A 23,283-nucleotide genomic window follows, 5' to 3' on the forward strand; every position below is an offset into this window, starting at 1 on the left:
AACATTTTATAAGAAATTACCTTGCTTACGTAGATGACCAAGTAAGGATAGAGCAACTTCTTCAACTAATTCTACAGTTGAGTACCTACTACTCAAAATGTTTTCCAATGCCTAAAAAGAAAATGACTTTGAGGAAAACGTGCAATATTAAAGGTCAAATTACTGTGGAGAAAACTTGAAATATTTAAGGTGAATAAACTGTTAGTGAACCAATCAACTTATATGTAACTAGCATAGTTTTCTCCATACTGACCTAAGGGACAAATAACTTTTTTTAAGGTTTCTAACATAGTAGCTAGTCATTTGAAGTATTTTTTTCCTTTTTGTAAGAATTCTTGCAGTTTAAAAAAAAAATCTATAATAATCTTGATAAATATACATTTTGAAATGTGGCCTTTTGTTTAATATCTGCATTTTATTGGCACTATTGATATAGGAAAACTGGAAGTAAAAACCATTCATTAGAAACATAAAACTTAACCAATGCTTCCTCAAAGTAACCATCAAAAAATTTGCAGCAATTAAAGTGTGAAAGAGATCCAATAAATTGGGGACTAATTTAGCCCGGTCAAAATAGACCAAAAAAAAAGCAAAAGTTCAGAAAAATTCGCATAGAGCTGAAAATTCGTACAGATCTTAAGAACATTATTATACATGAAATGTCAAAAGTCCTCATCGATCCCGGTGGAGCTAAAAATTTTATTCAAGGTCAAAGGTCAAAAAATCAATTTTTCATACATATCACTTAAACGATAATTGCTACTGAAAAAATGGAGGTCACAAAGTTTGAAAACTATGCAATTGTGTATAAACAAGTGGGGATTCCAAGGATGGGTCATGAGGGTCATACCCTCCACCCGAAAGCTACAAAATATTACTTAAAACGGCATTGGAGATATGTTTCAAAAAGTTCCCCATAGATCCTTTATTTGTATTCGAATTTGGTACTTTAACCTTGCAATTAACACAAATACAGTTAAGGACATCACTAAAGTGAAGTGGCAGAAGTCCCTATAGATCCCAGTGACTAAAAATTTATTCAAGGTCAAAGGTCGAAATTGATTTGTCACAAATATCTTTAAACGGTATGTGTTCGGGTAAAAATAAAGAGCACAAAGATTGAAAATTAGATAATTATGCACAAAAGGGAGGGGATTCAGTGGATGGGTCAAAAGGTCAGAACCCTCTTTCCCTAAAGGGATAAAAAAAAGGGCCTAAAACTGCAGTTCAGGACTCAAATTTCTAAAAATTAGCCCTAACATCCCAATTTTTTTTCTAAATATTGCATTTTGACTATGAAATTAACATACAAATATTTGGAGACATGATTATAAACAAAATTTCAAAAGTTCCCAATGAATCCCAGTGGAGCTATTTTATTCAAGGTCAAAACTCAAAAAATCAATTTTTCAAATATCTCTTAAACGGTAAGTGTCTTAAAAATAGAGGATATAAAGTTTAAAAACTATGCAATAACGTACAAACAAGCGGAGATTTAGAGGCTGTGCCTTGGTGGTCTTACCCCCCCCCCTCCCGTAAGCGACAAAATATTGCCTAAAACTGCATTTTGATGACATATATTTTGTTGACCTTAAACCCCCTATTAGTGCTCCTAAATTACTTTGATCCCTTTCTGATAATGAGTCCTTCCAAAACCAGAAGCTGGATCCACCCTTGGTATTTAAAAAAGTTCGATAATTGTTTCCAGATTCCAGTTTTTGAAACTTAGAAAAAGTATTGACACGAGCTCCTTTTCTTTCTTTCGAGTGACCTCGAGAAACTACACTTGACCCCTATGCCTATCCCCTCTTACAATTCACACTCTCCCTTCAAACTGTAAAAATCAAATTACATTCAGGGGAGAGTGAACGTGCTTAGATTTCTTTGTATGAGCAAAGTCAGTGGCACAAGTGCTCCTATTAATAGGGAGTAATTCTTTGTAGTGAACAGTCGGGTTTATTGGTACTATTTTTGATATGGATATGTACTCTTAAGAAATAATTCTTCAAAGATGTCGCAAGATTACTTCATTTGCAGCAAATTTTTGACTGAAAGGGAAATAGTTATTGTGTTGAATGCGGACTAAAATCTTTAATTGATTCAAGTAGTGCAAGGAACGATGGGTTTGTTGAGTATTTGAAAGACAAACAGTGGGTGGCGGTCTATGTACAGTAGGGTGGATCAAAAATACATGTAAAAAAAATTTTCCCCTAGATAACAGGACACCCCTAAATATTTTTAGACTTGTAAATAGTAATATACTGGAAGAATTTTAACATCCTATTTCAACTGAAAGAGGGTGCTCAACCCCCTCTCCCAAACTTCATAAGCATGGGGAGGGGCGTTAAAAAAATACATCAAACTGAAAAAACAATGCTACATATTATAATATGCAGGAGTAATATGAATATACATTGCAACAAAAAATTATTTACAAAAAAAAAAAACAGTTGTGGAAATTAAATGTTTCTAAATTTGTGATATTTTCTATGCTATGGCTAATATTAAAATAAGGGGTCATTGAGCACCCTCTTAAAATTTGAGTAAGAAGCTAAAAAATTTACAGCATAATACTATTAGTAAGTCTAAAAAAATAGGGGAAGTCCAGGACTTTAGCTGAAAAAATGTTTTTTTTTTTTTTTTTTTTGAACCACCCTAATGTACAGTGTCGCAAAAATGTACACCCGGAAAGTGCAGCATTGCGGCAGCTAAAAGACAACGAGAGACAGATGTCAGTACATCCCTGGGTAGTCCACCTCTTACTGGAGTCCGATCAGGTGAGACAACATCTTATACATATAAAATCTGAGTATCTATCTATCTATGTCCAAGCTTCTTCTCCCGAACGACAGTGAACTGACCATCGAACTAGGTATCGATGGATTCGTAATCCTCCCGTCTTCATGTTTAGCTATTTAACATAATCCTCCGATAATAATTAGCGGAGATATCAATTAAAAACTATTAATTATGACTCTTAGATTTCAAAATCAAATCCCTATTTTTCGAAGGCTTTCCTCCATTTAAATTATTATTCAGTGCTTCATCTCAACTTTCCGCAACAATGCTTTTATTAAAATGTATGTGAGCGTGAAGAAAATCATTGAGATGAAAGATCTGTTGCCATTTTTTTTCTCGAATATGCTCAGGTAAAATTTTTGTTTTTGTTTTGAGGCTTTTCCTGTAATCAGGGGATTTAAAATGTTTACTTTATGGGGGTTTTCCGCAATCTGCCACAAAATTTCACTGACTTTTTTTTTTTTTTGGTTCAAGCCTAAGTGTTGAACTCACGTCACTTGACATAACTTTTATTTTCGAGGTGGACCGTGCAAAGCCGGGCTACGCAGCTAGTTTTATTTTAAAAACTGTTGCTTATTTTGTGGTGATGAAGCAAATGAAGAGACTGAAAAGAAAGAATGGCAGAATATACGGTGTACAATTTATCAAGTTGCTACTCTTTCCTTTAAAGATAACATTCTAAAGATTGCATACAATCATTCAGATGACGCAGCAAAAACTGTTATTGCATGCATACAATATGAGTACGATTTAGTTGCTGCTTTAGCGAATTACCATTCTAGTTACTACAATTCTTTTCAAAAGCCTACTGCAGGTCTTAAAAAAGGTCGTCCCGTCCTGAAAATCCTGATGTTACTATGACGACGATAGAAATATTTGATTATATTGAAAACAATGATGCACTTTTTTATGATAACAGTAACGTTTTTGAAATATTTGCAAAATAATTTTAAAAAATTATTTGACCTTTGACCTTGCATAAAATGTTTAGATTGAGTTGAATCGATGGGGATTTTCGATATTTCATTTACAATGATGTATTTAAGGTCTGTACAAATTTTTGGCTTTCTGTGAATTTTTAAGATTTTGAAAAAAAAAATTTGTTTCTTTTGACCTTTGACCTTCCATAAAATGTGTAGATTAAGTGGGATCAATTTAAATTTTTATATCTCATTTACAATGATGTATTTAAGGTCTGGGCCTATTTTTTGCATCGTCCGAATTTTTCCGACTTAAAAATAATAATTTGAACCTTTGACCTTGAATAAAATTTTTAGCTCCACCGGGATCGATGAGGACTTTTGACATTTCACGTATAATGACATTCTTAAGGTCTGTACCAATTTTCAGCTCTATGCGAATTTTTCCAAACTCGAATGTCTATTTTGACCGGGCTAAATTATATAATGATAACATAATACAAATTAAAAGTTTCTAAAATTACTTCTTGACATTTCAAAAACTGTATGGAATCAATTTTTTAGTGCTACACAGATGGCAACATAATAACGTTTGTAGTTTTGATACTTTTCTTGGATAGGATTCAAGAAAAGCCAAACATAAAAAAATAAGGGAAAAATCGTTGAATATTTTTCATATATTTAAAATGCCATTAAATTTCAAGAAAGATATAGGTAGTATTTCTATATTGACATACATTTAGTAATAATGTTTAATAGTGTCAATTAAGAAAATCTCAATGATTTTTGAACAAATTTTGCCAAAATTGTGTGACGGCTAAATTGTTAATGTAAAATATACATTTAATATTTTTAATTAAAATTAAAATACATGCTGTTTAAAGAACAAAAATACTTTCTCCCACCAGAACATTAACACCTTGACTGCCGCAGCAATTTTCAGAAATCTGGCGTAAAATGACAATTTGACTTAATCACATTATATTATTAAAAACTCTCATTCTCATACATAGTTATCGTCAAAAAGCATAAAAAATGAAAACAACTTCCCAAAGAAAAAAACAGCGTCCAACAAAGCCATGTCGTATATGTACCCAAGCAAAAAAAGCGGCAAGAAACGCATTATTTCTGTAAAACCTGTAAAGAGAAGCCAGCCCTTTATGTGGAAGATTGTTTTAAGAAGTTCCACAAACAATAAAATAGTATTTTATTTCTTGAATTTGAATTAATTTTTATAACTATATTTTTTGTTCCATTTTTAATAAAGGTTCTGTTTGTGCAAGCCAGCATTAATTTTTTGTTTTTTTTCATAGAAGCCATAAATCGACATTAGTATTTAATATATTACGAGTTTAATTGTAGCTGCACAAAAATGGCAAAAACAAGTACGAGATAACCCGTAATTGGCTTTCTGAAAAACAAACACAATCTACCAGTTATCTTGTGGTTTGCAAGTCAAGGTGTTAAATAAATACAAATTGTTTCTACATTATTTTAAGAAATTATGAAAACATTATTTTTCATTAGCAGCCATATCTGCTGCTAAGTTACCAAAATTAAAAAAAAAAAAAAATAATTTGAATTTTGACATCTTGAATTCAAATTATGTTTTTCGCAATCACGAGTGTGTGTATGTAGGCGTGTGTGTTTGTGTGGGGTACATGTGTTTGTGTGTAGGGGTATGTGTATATGTGTGTAGGCATGTGTGTTTGTGTCTGTGTGCTGGCATAAGTGCGTGGGTAGTTGTGTATATGAATGTGTGTGGGGGGAGGTATGTGTTTGTATGCATATGTGTTTGTGTATGTGTGCAGGCATGAATGTGTGGGTAGTTGTGTAAATCAAATAAAAGCAAAAGTGTGGCAAATAAAAGCAATAAGCAATCGTGATTGCTCAAAAAAAAAACATTGTAAGACGCTAAAAATTTTATTACTCACTTGAATACGAGTACAGGATGTTCTCATGTCATGAAGAATTTTGATAATTTCAAAAGATTTACCTAAAAATAATTAAAAATAAGTTTTGCATTGAAATTAAAACTAACGTTTACACAATGAATATAAAAACAAAACTTACCTTTAGTTACATTTTTAAGTGTCAGCTTCAATTCTCTCAGTAGGTGCAAATCACGAGCACGCCTACTATTTTTTTCACTGAAAAGAAATTTACTTTTCAACACAGTTTTCCAAAAACTTATGACAAGTAATGAATACAACATTGGAAAATAGAAAGTCCAGAGATATTTCAATTTAAAACTCATCAATTTTTGCAAGAAATACATAATGCATTGTTGAACACAACTATTTCAAATTTACAGCAAAATTGTATTTAATATGTGTTTCCAAATAATGCAGGGCATTTTTTTGTAAATACAACTTGTATTTTAAGAGCCTCCTATAGAAGGGCACCCATATAGGGGGGCTCGAGCCCCCCTTGGAAATTAGAACTTCCTTGGTTTTAGTACTTTTTTCTTTGCAAAAATATTTCTTCTCCAGACATTAATGAATAAATAATTTAAAAAGTTAAATTTTAATGACTCTAATCTGTCCTGAAATCTGCCTCCATGGGGAAAATATCCTGCTAAACTATGATTAAAATTTCTGAGCCCCCCCCCCCCCCCTTACAATTTTGCATATGGGCGTCCATGCTCCCATAAAAGTACATGTACCATGAGTTCTCATTACAAAGCAGTTTTAACATGACAAAGCATCACATTGCAATTTATACATTACTCAGCTTAGCATTCAATGACAGGAAGTGTAATTAACTGTAAAGCAATTTTTTTAAATAACTTTTTCAATATCATTATATACAGGGTGTTCTGGTTTAACCTACAAGATCTCTATTTTTGCAACCGTTAGTCCTAGACGCATATTTCCACTTACAAAAATATTCAAAATCAGAAGCGAAGTTAGGATATTGAAAGTTTGAAGCAAAAATAAAAATGAGTCCATAAAAAACATAATTTAACTTTTTATAAAAACCCTAGGTTCCTTAACTTATATTTTGGGAAATAATCTCTCCATTGAAGATATCACTAACACAAAAAACTTGACGTTTGTGCGACCGAAACTCAAGGAGATATCCGAGTTTGTTTTAAGGGACCATACAGAAGATGAGATTGGAACTTATTGCCCTTTCAAAAGAATGACAGGTTGTCAAAGTAAAAAAAAGTATTTTTACTTTTCATTGCTATTCAAAAATGAATGCAAATGTTATGCCATGATATGCAAAAACACACTACAAAACCTCAAACAGTTTGAAAACCCACACTCTATGCACGTATAGTTTTAAACCTTTGTAAACAGCTATATTTTTCCCCAAAAATGTGTTATTGACAGCGTGTCACAAAACCCTGCATTTCAAATCTTGGTGAATATTGGTCGTACTAATGTCAAACTTTTTCTGCTGCAATTACTTTACAATGGTAAAAATTTCTTTAAATATAAGTTAGAGGACCTAAGGACCGTATAAAAAGTTAAATTTTGTATTTTTTGAGTCATTTTTACTTTTGCTTCAAACTTTCAATATCATAACTCTGCATCTGATTTTGAACATTTTTGCAATTGGAAGTATGTATCTAAGACTAAAGGTTGCGAAAATGAAGGTCTTTCAGGTAAAACCAGAACACCATGTATATATAATCACATCACAGTGAAGAATATGAGCTATGATTCCAGGAAATGTATTAGAATAGCAACTCGATATCTTGTGGTTTAAATCAGTGGTTGGAAGTAGCGCGCTACAAGTAGCGACGCTACTGTAGTAGCTACATTTTTTAGTAGTTTGTAGTGTAGCGCACTACTTTTTAAAAAAAGTAGAGTAGCGAGTAGTTCGCTACAAAAAAAAGTAGTTTGTAGCGATTTCTAAAAACTACTTTTAAGTAAAGTTTCAAAAAAAAAAAGAATGAACGAGATTTCAAACAATCTGACTGGTGCAAGTCTTACGCGAGTTAAACTTGCATCAATCAGATTCGTGAGACTGAAAAATACGAGCTGACATCAGACATATTTTGACGCCATATGTTCTATCTGTTAGACGCCATTAGTTTGTTTGGCATCGAAATTTTCACATTTCCCTAATATTTTCTTTCAGCAGAGCATGGCTCAGAAAGAAAAGAATAAGCGATAACTGTCAAGTAGTACTCCGTTTGTATTTTCTGTCAGCACAGCAGAGAATGTCCCGTGGATGAATATTTTAGATGTCAATGAGATTATTGCTCCAAAATATCCTCCTAATTTGGAAGTTACAGTAAATGTTATAGAAGAGGATGACACTGAACTGCCCTCTCTCTGGCGGGCTAACAATAAATATTACATAGAAATGTATAATAACGGAAATGTTTCCGTTTTGTGCAAAATTTGACCGTTAAGCAAAAGGTATGAATGTCTTCCACATTTACAGTCAAATCTCAACTTACGCTAGGGATGTGATCCCCACTTAGGTTGAAATTTCGCGTTGACGAAAAGAGTATCTATACGATTTTGTTTTAATGAACATACCAATTACTTTAGACATTTGTAAACACCCCTCAAACTATTTTAACTCATTTCGTAACTTCTTAAACGTAGAGAACTGAAATTGTTAATTTACAAATCGTCACTCCGCATCTTTTTCATTCTTAAAATGAAGTTGATGAAACATTATTTCACATAAGCAGGCTGTTTTTCTCTCGTTTTAAAAGGAATAATAGAACGTTTCTGACAACTAAAGAAACTTAAAAATTTTCGATATTCTTGAACAAGTGAAAAGTGCGTCGAATATACTAGTACTATTGTAGTGCTGCATTTTATTATTGCTACGTACTATACGTACTTTACTGTTTCATTTTATGCCATTCTCTCCGATTGATTTTGTGCACCCTAGCCGTATTTTTATTCAATAACACAGTTTTTTTTAATGTGCAAGTGTCGACTAGCTCGAAATGGCTGAATAGCGAACTTTTTTCGAGTAACGAATTTTGGAGCTAACGCGAATTCCTCACCCCGTAACACGAAAATTTTTGGAAGGGAATCGTAAGGCTTAAGTATCATCTTCTTTATTGGGTACTAAATATTAGTTTCGTGAATGAGCTTTCCTTTTCGCGTTAGGAATTCGCGTTAGCTCCAAAATTCGTTACTCGAAAAAAGCTCGCTATTCAGCCATTTCACGCTAGTCGACACTTGCACATTAAAAAAAAAAGCTGTGTTATTGAATGTAAATACGGCTAGGGTGCACAAAATCAGTAGGAGAGAATGGCATAAAATGAAAGAGTACAGTACGTATAGTATGTAGCAATAATAAAATGCAGCACTACAATAGTACTGTAGAGTAGACACAGTAATTATATTCGACGCACTTTTCAGTTGTTCAAGAATACCGAAATTTTTTTAATTTCTTTAGCTGTCAGAAACTTTCTATTATTCTTTTTAAAACAAAAGAAAAACAGCCCGCTTATGTCAAATAATGTTCCGTCAACTTCAGATTAAGAGTGGAAAAGATGCGGAGTGACAATTTCTAAATTAACAAAGCGATATTTTGACTAATGGGGTACTTTTGCTTTCAGTGATGCTAAAAGGAAAGCTCATTCACGAAACTAATATTTAGTACCCAATAAAGAAGGTGATACCTAAGCCTTGCGATTCCCTTCCAAAAATTTTCGTGTTACGGGGTGAGGAATTCGCGTTAGGTCTAAAAATCGTTACTCGGAAAAAGCATCTATATACAGCCATTTTGCGCTAGTCGACACTTGCACATTGAAGTAAAATAGGCATTCTTAGTTATGTTTCATATTTTGGATATTTATTAATATTTGATTATTAATACTGGTACCGTTTGGGATATTTTTAGATTTTTTTTTTTTTTTTACTGATTGAGTGTTGATATATCAACAAAATAAAAGTCAATTATTAAATATTGTAAGTTTTCAAGGTCATTTGGTAAAATTGAAAAATGCTCTTATTTCATTTTATCAGTAACGTAAGAAAGGAGATGGTGTTCAGGTCCGGATCCCTAGCTTGAAACTCAAAATCAATTAACTAGTTTTTACAAAAAATATAAGTGCCTGTAAAATTAACTCCTATAATGAAAATTAAAGTTTTTCTATTTTGTTTAAAGATGTTCTTAACCATCTAAATCAATTTTATGTACATATATGTATGTATATATAAAATTTTAATCAAATTTTGACTACATCTATTAAACTTTCAAGTAGCCTAGTTGCACTTCTTGAATGAAATATTCACTGTCAGGAAAGGTTAAAAACTTGAAAGTTGAAGCCCTTCAACTTTTTAAATCCTTTCTTGCATCGAATATTCGTAAAAATCGTTTGGAATGACCAATTCGCTCGATAAAGGAATGAAACAATAAATAAATAATTATTAGTAAATGTTTCATTTTCAAATGAGTCAATTTATTAATCTAAACCAGTTTAATTTTTTCATTTAATCCTCAAACGAGGTGTATAAATATGCTTTTTATTTATTTATTTTTTAAAAAGTAGCGAAGTAGCGACTACTTTTCAAAAGTAGTTTGTAGTTGCTACATTTTGAAAAAAATAGTTGTAGTTAACTACATTTGTAATAAAGTAGTTGTAGTTGTAGTTCGCTACAAAAAAAAAAGTAGTTTTTCCAACCACTGGTTTAAATTGATTCTTTAAATTTAAAACATTATTTTCAAACGAAATGTGGTCTTCAATTGCACATATTCACACTGAAAAATACCTTCTGAAAACAATCATGTCCACTGAAAATTTTTGTAATTGCATTTATAACGCATTTTATAACATTATATAAATGTATGGCTTTTCATAGTTGTAATTTAGAACAAAATTTTGGTATTAAAGTAAGCTTCTCTTACATGATCTAATATTCAACAAAATGCCAGTTTTGTTCATACCGTATTTTCCTGCGTATTGTATTACCCGCGGGCGGCCTATAATCCGCAGGTCTTAAAATCTGCCTGAAGAAACAAAAGCTTAGTATAATCTGCGATAATACGATGTAAAAAAATAAAATTTGAATTTAACATACCATTTGAGCAACTAAACTAAAAACGTGAAAAAGTAATTACTTTGAAGGCATAATCAAAATTAATCTAAAATATAATGATTTCTTCTTGAAATCTTGATTATAGTACGCTAATTACTTGAAAAACAAAGAGTCAAGACAAAGGAGCAAACGCTTTAATCTTGTGCAAATGGCTACCTATTTCACTATAATCTTGCTTATTTACATGACCTGAATCGCCAAGAGGAACATTCAAGCAACGTAAAATAACCAACATACAGACAGGCAGCAAAGAAGAACATGCATGCTTCGTAAAACAAACAACATTCAGTCAGCGTACGGTCTGGATCGGTGAATCCTACTGTAAAAATATTGAGGTTCAATGCGTTGGTGTTAAGGGGGAAAAAATTACAGATAATGCGCGGCTGCGTATAATCCGCACCTCATAAACTTTGCCTTTTTTAGCAGATAATCTGCGGACTATATGCAGGAAAATAAGCTAAGTAAAGAAAGTTTCACAAAACTTGCATATGTAATGACAAACAGTAAAACAAATAACAAATACTCCAAACCTCAGTACTAAATGGAAAGGCACAATAATTTTCTTCATAACACCATCAACATCAAGAAAGTAACAGGAACATAAGTGATCTTTCGCAAGATTAGAACTTAAGACACTTCCACCAACCATTGCATAACCGGGACAATATAATCTGTAAATAAAACCAATAAGTAATAAAATCTCTCACCATCTAAAATACACTGCATTCAAAAGCCTGATTTTGTGAAATAAATTACGTTCAATCAATACACAGACTTCACTGCTTATTGTGATAAAACATTTAGGAGCTGTCCATAAGTGATATCACTTTTTTTCAATACAGTGTACCCCCCCCCCCCCCTCCTTTTTTTCACAAATCATACTGCATTACCTGAACTTGTTGCTACAAAAAAAATGTCCCCCCTCCCTCTCCCTTGTCACAGACCGTCACAATATCCTGACTCAACACCCTGCCCACTTAAAGTGTGACATCATTTGTGGACTACCAATTGAATCACTGGATGCACCACTTCGCTGAAACCAAGATCGACAAGTTTTTGACCAAATGACAGCTTTCGACAGTTTTGACCATGCTTTGTAAACCTTATGTAAAAACCTATACTTTTTCGATTATTTCAATACTGACCAGAATTACTGACATATGAAGCAATGCATTAATGAGATTGTTAATACATGAATATGCTCCAATGTTAATGTAACTTTTTTCTAAATAGCATTGACACAAGCCTGAATCATCCACATTTATAAAAATGGAGATTGTTCTAACTTTTTCCATTGTTGACAAAACTTGATTGTAAAATATCAACTTAACATATCATTTTTTATTTCAATTCTGTATTACATGTACTGCATCAGTTTACTAGCCTTTTTTCCAGGGGTGCCCCCCCCCTAAGAGCAAGGGCACCCGCCCCTCTAAATATCAAAAAAACTCCCCCCCCCCCCCCTCCCAATGCCGCAGTTTTCGCCATGACACTCCAAGGCAGGCATGCCTGCTTTTTCTTTTTGTTTGATGAACTCTATGATAGACATAGGATGTCTACTTAAGTAAAGATATACGCTCCTGCTTGTGAAAATTGCAACATCACGAAGGACTTACGTGAGTGAGCTGAAAATTGCAGGAAATGTAAAGTAGAGCATGATATGCAAATGATTAGAATTGCAGACTGGTAGCGCATGCGTATGCTGAGCAGCACCCTCTGAACAGCAGATCGAACCGAATATGAATAGACAGCTGTACCAAGGCGTGTATGATTATTGGTGGTTTGATGCTAGAGTAAACTCATTAACTGAATCTTTACTATGCCTCTTCGACGACAGAAAGCGAAATTTGATCAAATTTTGGAGTTTGAACGGGGCAGAATCGTCGGCCTTCTTGAAGCTGGATTGTCTTATCATGCAGAAGACGCTCGTGTGCAGCGTAACAGCAGCACAATCATGCGTGTTTGAAAGCAGTGGACGGACGAGGGTCGGACAGCTCGGAAATCCGGGAGTGGCCACCTAAATGTGACGTCAGCTCGCGATGACAGACACCTGGTGCGTATGGCGCTGACGGACCGCACAGCTTCTTCTAGACAATTGGCAGCACAATGGTCAACAGCTTCAGGTGTTTCATTGTGTGCTTCATCAATTCGGAGATGTCTGCTGCAGCGTAGGCTGTGCGCAAGGATTCCTTTATACAGGATTCCTCTCACGCAAAACCATCGCAGCCTGCGGCTACATTGGGCCAATGTGCATAGGAGCTGGCATGCTGATTGGCAGTAGGTCGTCTTTTCTGATGAATCCAGCTTCAACTTGTGGCACCATGATGGCCGCATTCGTGTCAGGCGCTATGCCGGTGAACGGTGCATTCCAGAGTGCATTATCGAATGCCACAGTGGATGAACACCATGAGTTATGGTCTGGGGTGCCATAGCATATTACGGACGATCACAATTGCTACCAATTGTGGGCAATTTGAACAGTACCCGATACAAAAACGAAGTTTTACAGCCCCAAGCTATTCCTTTCCTGCAAGGATTGCCAGGGGCTGTATTCCAGCAGGATAATGCCCATCAACATGTCGGCAGGACTCTCAAATCCTACCTTGATTCGCAGCAGGTACAGCTTCTTCCTTGGCCTGCATATTCCCCGGATGTGTCACCGATTGAACATGTGTGGGATTTCGTTGGGCGGCACCTCGCTCGTGATCCTCGTCCTGTTGCTTCAACAGACGAACTTTGGTTGCGCATACAAACAATATGGAATACTCTTCCGCAGGCAGATATTCAAACTTTTTTTCACTCCATGCCGAGTTGTGTAGCAGCTCTTATTGCGGCACGTGGTGGCCACACAAAATACTAATTTCTATTTCTTTTTATAGTTTGTTTGGTTTGAAAATGTAATCATTTATTTGTTTCATTACCACTCAACTGTGTATTAAATTTCATTCAACTATGATGCTTCCTTCATGGTGTTGCAATTTTCACAAACAGGAGTGTATGTTGAAATATTACTTTTCACATAAAATTTGTCTTCCCAGCATCAACTTAGATTTTTCAGTTTTTAGCAGCTTAAACCGCTTTTCACACCTGTCATGTCGAAAATCAATTTGTGACATCAAAAAGCCAATCCTGGCTGCTTTTATGAATTTCAAGAATCAAGAACCATAGTGCTTTTACTGGCCTCACACAATTTGTACTAGATTTTGGAATAGAAAATTAACTTGAGTAGGGTCATTCCATAGAAATGTCAACCTCAACCTCAGAAATTTTTTTTCCACAAAGCCTTAATTGTGACCTATCGTTTCATTCAGAATACTTTCTAATACATAAATACAGTAACAGTTTGCAAAAATTTCATACGGTGTTTTTCTTCTGACTCTAAACATGCGAGGTTGTAGAAAAGGCTTAACATGTGCAAAAAACATGCGTCTACGTTTTCTTGTGTAATGTAAAATTTTTTGCAAATTTTTAAACGAACTATTTTTATTCTAAATAATTAGATGTTGGCCCAATAAAATTGACTGTTCTTTTTGCATACATTATAAGATAAGTATTTTAATTAGTTTGGTTTTTTCACCGAAGATATTTACGTTACGTTAGTCACGAAAATGTACTATTTTCTGCTTAAAAACTAAACCAGATGATTGAACCAAACAGCATTTTTTATTTTCTTACATCTGTGTCATATCTACTTATAAAGTGCAAAATATTCATTTTAGTATCAGTAGATATAAAATAATTAGTGTGACTAACGTAACATTTCCGCTGTGACTAACGTAACAGTTTGCATGTGACTAACGTAACATTTTAAAAATACTGCTAATATTTAAAACTTCTGTAATTTAATGTACATTTTCATGAACAATTTCGGAAATGTAGGCATTTTCTAATGATGAAAAATGTAAAGGGTAAAAAATACTAGTAATATTACATTGTAGACCTTCTGTTTACTTAGAAAAATACTTTTTTAAATGTCTTTATAAAGATATTTCCAATTTAAAGAATTATTTTAAAAGAAAAAAGGTGAGCAAAGCAAAATGAGTACTCTGCTGAATGTGCATTCAACACAAGAATCCAAGCTTAAGAATTTAGATAGTAGAAATACAGTCTTAACAAAGGAGAACGTCTCTATTTTTTAGAAAATACATCGCCACGTATTATTAAAGTGAAGTAATGGCTGCTCTTGGAAAACATTTAAAGATGTTACATGAAACAGTGACAATAAGTGCTGCTGCCATATATTTCAGAAAATGCAAGAATGATCATCTAGAAATTCAAACATTTGCGGTGATATCTGAAATTAAAATTCATTCTGCAAAAACTTTAGAATATTTTTTTTCAATATTACATTTTAATTCAAAAGCATGCACAACACTATTCGTTCGATGAATCAGTAAACCTTAAAAAATAATATGCCATTGAAAAGTACTACGGAATTTCTTATGACGATAACTAGTATATCGGTAGAATACTAGAATTCGGTGAAACTATCAACTTGCATAAAGTTAATTTTTTAAAAGAGAGATATTTAGGATTTAATTAGCCCAAGAATGATGTTATTCAGTTTGTAAAAGCAGTTTTTTTATTTGTTTATTTTTTTCGCTCATTCAAATTGAGTTAATTAAACTGAATCCTTCCATTCAATTTCTTATACTAATATAAAAAAAAATAAAGAAAGAACCACAATGCGACACAGAGAAGGTTCCTAAAAAGTGTAAAAGTAATATAAGAGCAAGAAATTAATTATAAAAAGTTTTTTATATGTATTTATTGCTTGTTATTCAATGGTTACGTTAGTCACGTTACGTTAGTCACACACAGTTTTTCGTAAAAGTACCATTAAGGGCCAAAAAAGATTCATCTGTAACAAATCTGTAGTACATTTTTGAAAATAGATTTTTTACCTCTTACAAATATATAGACCAATTTTAAATGCCTGCGTAAGTTTCAGAAAAATTTGCCTCGTAACATAAGCATTGTTTCTCAGGGTTGCAAAAATGTTACGTTAGTCACGATGCCTTTTTTTTGGTGAAAAACACCTGCCAGCGCTTATTTTGCTTCAAATTCTTAGTAGAAATGAAAAATAGTCACCTTGTACATTTTAAATCTGCATATTAAACCAAAACACATTTATTTTTACTCCCGGTGTAAGTAAAAAGATTTTGAAAATCAGCTGCGAATGTTACGTTAGTCACTATGGAATGACCCAGTATCACTTTTGGAGTAGAAGAAATTAAGTTTTGCCTCAAACAGATGGCAGAAAATATCAACTTCGTAACATTTCCAAGGCAAAAGTTTAATAGAAAACAGCTATTTGGCACGGGGGGGGGACACATTTTTGAAGGTCAGGACTAAGAGAGACAATTAAAGTCTTCAAAAATTGAGAAAAAGGCACACCCTTAAAAAAGGTTAAGTAATGATCATTAAAAGATAATGCATTGTAAAAGCAAATTGGATTAAATGAGCACTTTCATATTTTTCAAAAAATATTCATAGCCCATATGCATAAGTAAATGATAAAAAGTATCAGCAAAACCCAAAGTTTGAAAAACATTGCATACACCTGTTTTAAAGTTACAAGGAAACTTCTTTTCTAATGCAGAAAACATTTTTGATTTGTCATTAGAAACAATAGTGATATTATCAATTTTTTACCATTTTTTTTTTAATTTTAAAAAGTATGCATACTTTTTAGAGTTCATGTTTACATTATGCTGAAGATATATGAGCTAAACCATTGTTTATTCATATCTTTTTTAATATTTTAAAATATACTTGCCTGCCAGTTTTTCCAACATTAAATGCTGCAACTCTAGGCCCTTGCTGGGTACACCACACCTATAAAAAAGGGGGGGGGAGAGAAAAATAGTTACATTTCAGGCCATAGGCATTAGCATAGACACATTCAAAATGACTTATATACTATGCCCAAGGTCAGGCAATAGGCAATGACTAGGACATACTTAAGAAGACCACTTATTTCACTATGCCCAATGTCGGGCAATAGGCACATTAATGACTCAGACACATTAAGAGGATCACTTATTCATTATGCCCAAGGTCAGGCAATAGACAATGACTAGGACACACTTAAGAAGACCACTTATTCACTATGCCAAATGTCGGGCAATAGGCAATGACTCAGACACACTTAAGAGGATCACTTATTCACTATGCCCAAGGTCAGGCAATAGGTAATGACTAGGACAAACTTAAGAGGACCACTTATTCACTATGCCCAAGGTCAGGCGATAGGCAATGACTAGGCCACACTTAAGAGGATTTTTCACAATGCTCAAGAATCTCCTCAGGACAAAACTATTTACATTAAAATTAATCTTTTTTTTACTTCAATAAAAAATAAAAGCAAGTGATAAAACACCTGCCAAGTTAGAAGAGATCTTCACAGTTGTAAAAACATTGAGGGTCAGGTACCTTTTCAGGGGTCAAAAAATAGATTTTTTGTTTTTGACTTTTTTTTTTTTTTTGAAGTTTGAAATAATGAGAACATTTTAAAACAAATCCCATAAAAAAAATTCCCAGTAGAACGGAAAATATGATGTAAAAAGCAGATGTTGAATTCGGTAAAACGCACTTGTTAATCTTTTTGACAAATGTTTGACAGCGACAGCTGGCGATGATTTTCGTCTGCTAAGCAATCTAATGTTTTTAACGCGTATATTTTTTTTTATCGCCTGGAAGTAGATGTTTTATTTCAATAAATATTATTTACTGTTTCTTCTAGAAGAAGAAAGAGATTTATTAACTTTAACTTTGACTCCTTTGTTCGATTTGTTTTGATTTTGTCTGCTTGCGATTTTTCATAGTGCTTGATATTTTTATAATGCAAAGCTATATTTTCCTTCTTTATGGAATAGAAATTAAATATTATTGTTGTAAACATGTAATATAAGTTCGTTTGTGATTTGAAGTCGAAGCGATCATCTGGAAAAAGGAATAAGAAAAGAATGTTCACTGGGAATATTCGCACACCGAAGCAGAATGAAACTTGCTCATGTTCTGAATGAAAGTGCTTCTGCAAAGAAAATAAAACTTTCTAATAAGCCAATAGAGTGTTGAACTGCAGAAGATTTTAAAGGTTACAAAATCTTGGAATATAAAGCTTATGATTTTCTTTTTTAAATGGAACTTGGTTGCAAAACATGCCATGATCACCTTACTATTGAAGAGAAAACAGTTTGTGGACTCAATTTTTCCTTGAACTAAAATCAGTATAGCATGAGAAATCTTTCCAAAGCTCGAAAATGATTGGTGCATGAAACAATTCTGCTGAGATTAATTCATGGTTTACATATGCTATACAAACTGTTGGAATGGGCTACCCCGCAATGACACAGTTCTGCGGAATAATGGATTTTCCCAAGACTGTGTCAAAAAAACCCTATAATACTAACCTTAAGAAGATTATGTTGTGTTCAAGTGTTGCGGCACACGAATGCGTGTAAATGCTTCATGCGAAGAGGTTGCACTAACAGGTAGTTCAGATATTGTCGTTAGCGGAGATGGTACTTGGAAAACAAGAGGTCATACTTCCTGAACAGGTGTATGCACAATCATTGGCGACAACAACGAAGAAGTAATTGAAGCAGAAGTTCTTTCCTCCTAATGTAAGGTATGTGATGCATGGAGTCCAAGAAAAATTACACCAAAAAAAATGCAAACTGGCAAATTCAACTTGAGGCAAAATGCCCTCATATATCAGCGGTTCTGCAGACAGAATGGAAGTTGTTGGAATGAACAGAATTTTTCAACAATCAGAAGTAAAGTTGAATGTCAAGTATGTTGGATACATAGGAGATGGAGAAGCTTCAACTTTTCAGTCAATTGTAGCAGCTCAACCTTATGGTCCTGAAGTTGAAATATATAAAATTGAATGTGTGGGTCATATCCGGAAACAGATGGGTACAAGATTGAGAAAACTGAAAAAAAAAAAGGGAAATATGCGGACAAAAAACTCTAGGTGGAAAAGTTTGTCTTATTGACAGGGTTCATACTCCATTCGGATAAAAAAAATCCATGACTTTTGCAAGACTTTTTCAGGACTTCATAAAATTTTTCATGACCTTGTTATATGAAGACAATAGTACTATTTGATGTAAAATTAGACAATTTCCGGAAATTGGCATTAGAAAAACTTACATGAGTACCACTACCTCATTGAGGCACTTACTAGTGACTCAAAAAATATCAGTGCACACTGCAGAAACTAATAAATTATTCTTATTTTTCTTTACCATATAAATTCAAGCAAAATAAAAATATAGTGAATGCAATACACTGATGTTTAAATGTCTAATAAATATTTAATAAATAGGGCTGAATAGTAATGAATGGGACAAAATTGAATGAGTCATTACTAAGTTTCCAATAATAAATTTACTTCACAAAAACATTGTCCTTTGGTGTCATAAATGCCTACCTATGTAATTTGATCGTATATGCGTTCATTAAAAGTAAAGCCACGTTTTTCAGTAAACTCATTTTTTTAAATCATATTTTTCAGCTGGCCACAAGGATCAGTTTTGCGAGCTGTATATAGGGCACCACTGTTTTAGAGTATTAGAATTCCCCTATTTCTGTACTCTATTGCCTGACTAAAGTCTTCATTTTCTAAAGCCTTCAACATACTGAGAAAAACTCGGTTGAATTTAATAATGAATCTTTTACAAGTAGTTGAAATGAACTCTGATGCAATTGAATCACACTTTTTGAGGGGGCGTGACAAAATCAAGAATATGCAAGTCCAATACTACAGAATACAAAATATAAGAAGTGCTGAAAATAATGGTTAATTCAAAATTAGTGACGTCCCAGTAAAAAAATCACATTACAAAAAAAGGCGAGCGGCTGTTACAGAAGCAGATGAAATTGGATTTCAAAACTCGGATTTGTTTTTGAGATGGTTCAATTTATATGCAATGTTACTAAATCACTCAATATTTATAGCGCTCTTTTAGCTATTGTTACTTTCTTATTGCCCAAGACATTTTTCCATGACTTAAAATAAATTTGCATGACTTTTAATGAAAGTATTAATTTTCCATGACTTTTCCAGGTCTGAAATTCGTTTATTTTTTTTCCTATGACTTTCCAGGATTTCCATGACCCGTATGAACCCTGTATTGATTTAAAAAAAAGATAACTTGGTGAGGAACAATCGAAATGCAATTCGCGAACAAAGAGAATCGTTTGACGAAATGTGTAAAGTTGATTGGGCAATATACTTCCATATAAATTTGACAGATGATGAACCATTGCATACTTTGTGTCCTCAAGGTCATCATTCTAAGCGCAAATATAACAGAGTTGAGACTGATGGTATCCTTAATGCATTCAAGCACAAAGGAACACTTTCTCTGCCAGTGATTGAAGTAATCAAGCCTGTTTTTAACAATTTCCAGAACCATCATTATTCTGGATAAAGATGCAAAACAAAAATGAATCGCTAAATAATTTAATACGGAAATTGTGTAATAAAACCGTAGATGCTGACAGAAGAATTGCTGAAATTGGGACTAATGAGACAATTATCATTTACAATGAAGGGAACCTAGGGCGACTGAAATTTATGGCAGAACTTGAGTTGTCAATCTGATCAAGCCGTCGAGAATGCTTACTCAAATTGGACGAGCAACAAGTAAAGATTAGCGAGTTGTGCTGTTTGCAGAGCACAAAAGAAATGCGGCAAAAGAAAAGGAGAACGCAAAAGGCTAACTGGAAAAACTTATTTTTTGAAGATTATGAGACCTATTCAGCAAGAGTTTTTTTAGAGATACATTTTCCTTTTTTAGGAAAAAAAAATTTTTGACACTACTCTTGTACTCGCTTTTCACAAAAGATCCTATATTTAAAATGACAAATGAATTGCAGTTAAATGATTTAATTAATGTGTAAAAAGGTATTTAAAAATCATTTTTGCTATTAATAAGTAGGAAAACCCATGATTTTTGATGAAAAATTTAAAATTTTACGCTATCTCCGAATTGACGGGTGCATATTTTTATGCATTTCTAGAGCATATCTTACATTTGAACATTTCTGTATTCAAAGGTAAGAGTATAAATAGAAATAGCATGCTTATGAATCAATGTAAGTGTTTATTTTTGCGAAATAATGCATTATATGTGGATCAACACAGAAATTTACTTTTAAAGTTGATTTTCTCAAAACTGATTTTACGTGTTGCATGCAGCATTTCTCGGAAATCAATAATCTCAGGTGTATGAAATTTTGTTCAAATGTTCATGTGTTATCTATGTTTAATTTTACGAACCAAAACTTTTCTTCTGAGAAAACTTTTTTTCATTGTGGCTATTAAATGCTAATGGCTATTAAGGGCTATTAAATTAAAATGTGGCTTTGAAAAAAAATCTAAAATTTAAGTTTTGACTTTTAAAATTTAATTTTATATGTAAAGAATATTTAATCAAGGTAATCCTTCGTCATTTTAAACATGCATTATTTTTCTACTCTGAGAAAAAAAGCTAGGTTGATATCTTGTTTTACAAAAGAGTAATGCTGAGAGGAGTAGGTTTCAAATTATCGGCTTTCAAAAAAATTTACTTCATTAAAATAATTATTAAAAAAAACTTAAAAATACCTATGACTTACATTTTGGTATCAAAGAAATCATTATAGTTGCCTTAATATCTGGTGAAAATTTCATGAAAAAAAAACAATAGATCTAGAAATAAGTCACTTTAAAAATTGACTACTTTCTCAACAAATTTCAACATCGAAAGGGTACCTGACCCCTTGAATAAATACTAAACTCTGCTGATTAAAAGAAATGTTGAATTTTTTCAAAATGGACTAACATACAGATATTACATCATTTTTTACAACCCAAACTTTATCAAAAATCATCTGAGAATGTCCTTTCAATTTTTTCATTGTTTGTGAAGAGAACTAACTAAACACCGATCAAGAGATCAGTAAGAAAACTGTGTGGGGGGGGGAGGGGGCCCAGTACATGTAAAAATGAAAATTTAATGGTAAAATATCAAATTAAATAAATAATACTTAGCGATGTAACACTAAACAGATTGGACTAATGATAATAAATAGTACTACTTTTTTAAAAATCCATTGCATCATTTAGGAAAAAATAAAGAAAAATCCTTTGTTTAGAACCAAATGTTGGGAATGGTCTATTTTGTATTTTAATGATTTTATCACAAAGCCTTCAATAAAGGCCAATTTTTAGAATGGAAGATTTAATCATACATTTTGCGATAGATATAATTAAACTTTATGACAAGTATTTTTTTATGCATATATTCTACTACAAACCACTGGAAAGTAATTTTTTTGGTACTAAATTAGAACTGATTATACTAACTATAATTGGATAATGTTGCTTATGTCTGTTTCTAAAATGTATATGATGGTACAACTATCCCTTCAAAAAAACTTAACAAGTAATCAACCTACATTTTTACTAAAATTAGATTTTTTTACCTCTAATATACCTCTTCTAGGAGCATAGATAACAAGGAAAAAAACTCTTCTCTTTTTTTCACGATCATGTTTAGCATCTTTAACAATGGCATCTTCTACCTCAACCCAACCACACTGGGCATCTCGATAACCTGAAAGAAAAATAAAAGAGAAAACTAAAGATAGGTTTCTTATTACTCTTCAAATTTCGATTAAGATTGCAGAAAAATTATTATAAACTCTGAATTTGACATATTCGACAGTAAAATGTTCCGAGAAACTATGAAATACTTCTTTTAAAAAAATCTATGCAGGATTTTATACCAAACAGACAAAAATTATATGTTAGACAATTTATGTCTGTATAACATACTCCAGTTATACATAATACCTTTTTCACACATTTATCTAAATTTAAAATTTACACATTCTGGTTTAACAAGTAAAAATCCACTAGTTGCTTTAAAAAAGTATGAACAGAACCAAGGTTGGATAATGTAGAGTATATTTTCTTTGCAAGGCAAGCCTAAATTTGTAAAAAGGAAAATGCATTAATAGCATCAAACCTCATCAGAGAAAATTGCCAATAAAGTCTAAAACAAAACTTGCATGCCTACCATTAAAACAAACTTGTAGTACAGGATCACATTCTTTTCTTCCAAAACCTTGTTCAAACTCTTTGGCTTAAATTTAATCTCATAAGTTTGATTTTTAAAAAAAGAAAAAGAAAAAACATTCTACGTCAATTTTGCCTCACAGAAGGCAATAAATCTCACTCTATCTATTCGCAACTCCAGAGCTCGAATACGCTACCTTGCGGTGATTAATAATACAAATACAAAAGTGACGACCAGCAACAGGCTCTGGGCCCAGCTAGACTGGACCTAGTCAATTTACAAACCCCAGTGAAGATCAATGGCCCTCTTAAAACTATCTTCTCCTTTGCTCATTACCACCTCTTCCGGTAAGCTGTTCCAAGGTTCCACTACCCTGCTAAAATAATAATTTTTCCTAATATCCATGATGCCTGAGATTTAAATAGCTTAAAACAATGACCCCTTGTCATGTTTTCAGTGCTA

At 32.9% G+C, this 23,283-nt stretch overlaps 1 protein-coding gene across 1 annotated transcript in view; it reads right to left on the reverse strand.

The window, feature by feature from the left end:
- Window positions 1–20: 20 nt before the first annotated feature.
- Window positions 21–23,283, reverse strand: part of LOC129232718 (rab3 GTPase-activating protein non-catalytic subunit-like) — a gene marked incomplete at its 3' end in the record, with an annotated part of 51,673 nt that continues 28,410 nt past the window's right edge. Inside the window, exons 13-18 of the mRNA XM_054866832.1 lie at window positions 22,226–22,356; window positions 16,524–16,582; window positions 11,275–11,415; window positions 5,793–5,869; window positions 5,654–5,715; window positions 21–111 (exon numbers count right to left, since the gene is read on the reverse strand). Coding sequence (XP_054722807.1) covers window positions 21–111; window positions 5,654–5,715; window positions 5,793–5,869; window positions 11,275–11,415; window positions 16,524–16,582; window positions 22,226–22,356 — 561 coding nt within the window. The remainder of the gene's footprint in view (window positions 112–5,653; window positions 5,716–5,792; window positions 5,870–11,274; window positions 11,416–16,523; window positions 16,583–22,225; window positions 22,357–23,283) is intronic.

This window comes from Uloborus diversus, unplaced genomic scaffold (genome assembly GCF_026930045.1).
Source record: "Uloborus diversus isolate 005 unplaced genomic scaffold, Udiv.v.3.1 scaffold_1322, whole genome shotgun sequence".
Classification (NCBI taxonomy): Eukaryota; Metazoa; Arthropoda; class Arachnida; order Araneae; family Uloboridae; genus Uloborus; species Uloborus diversus.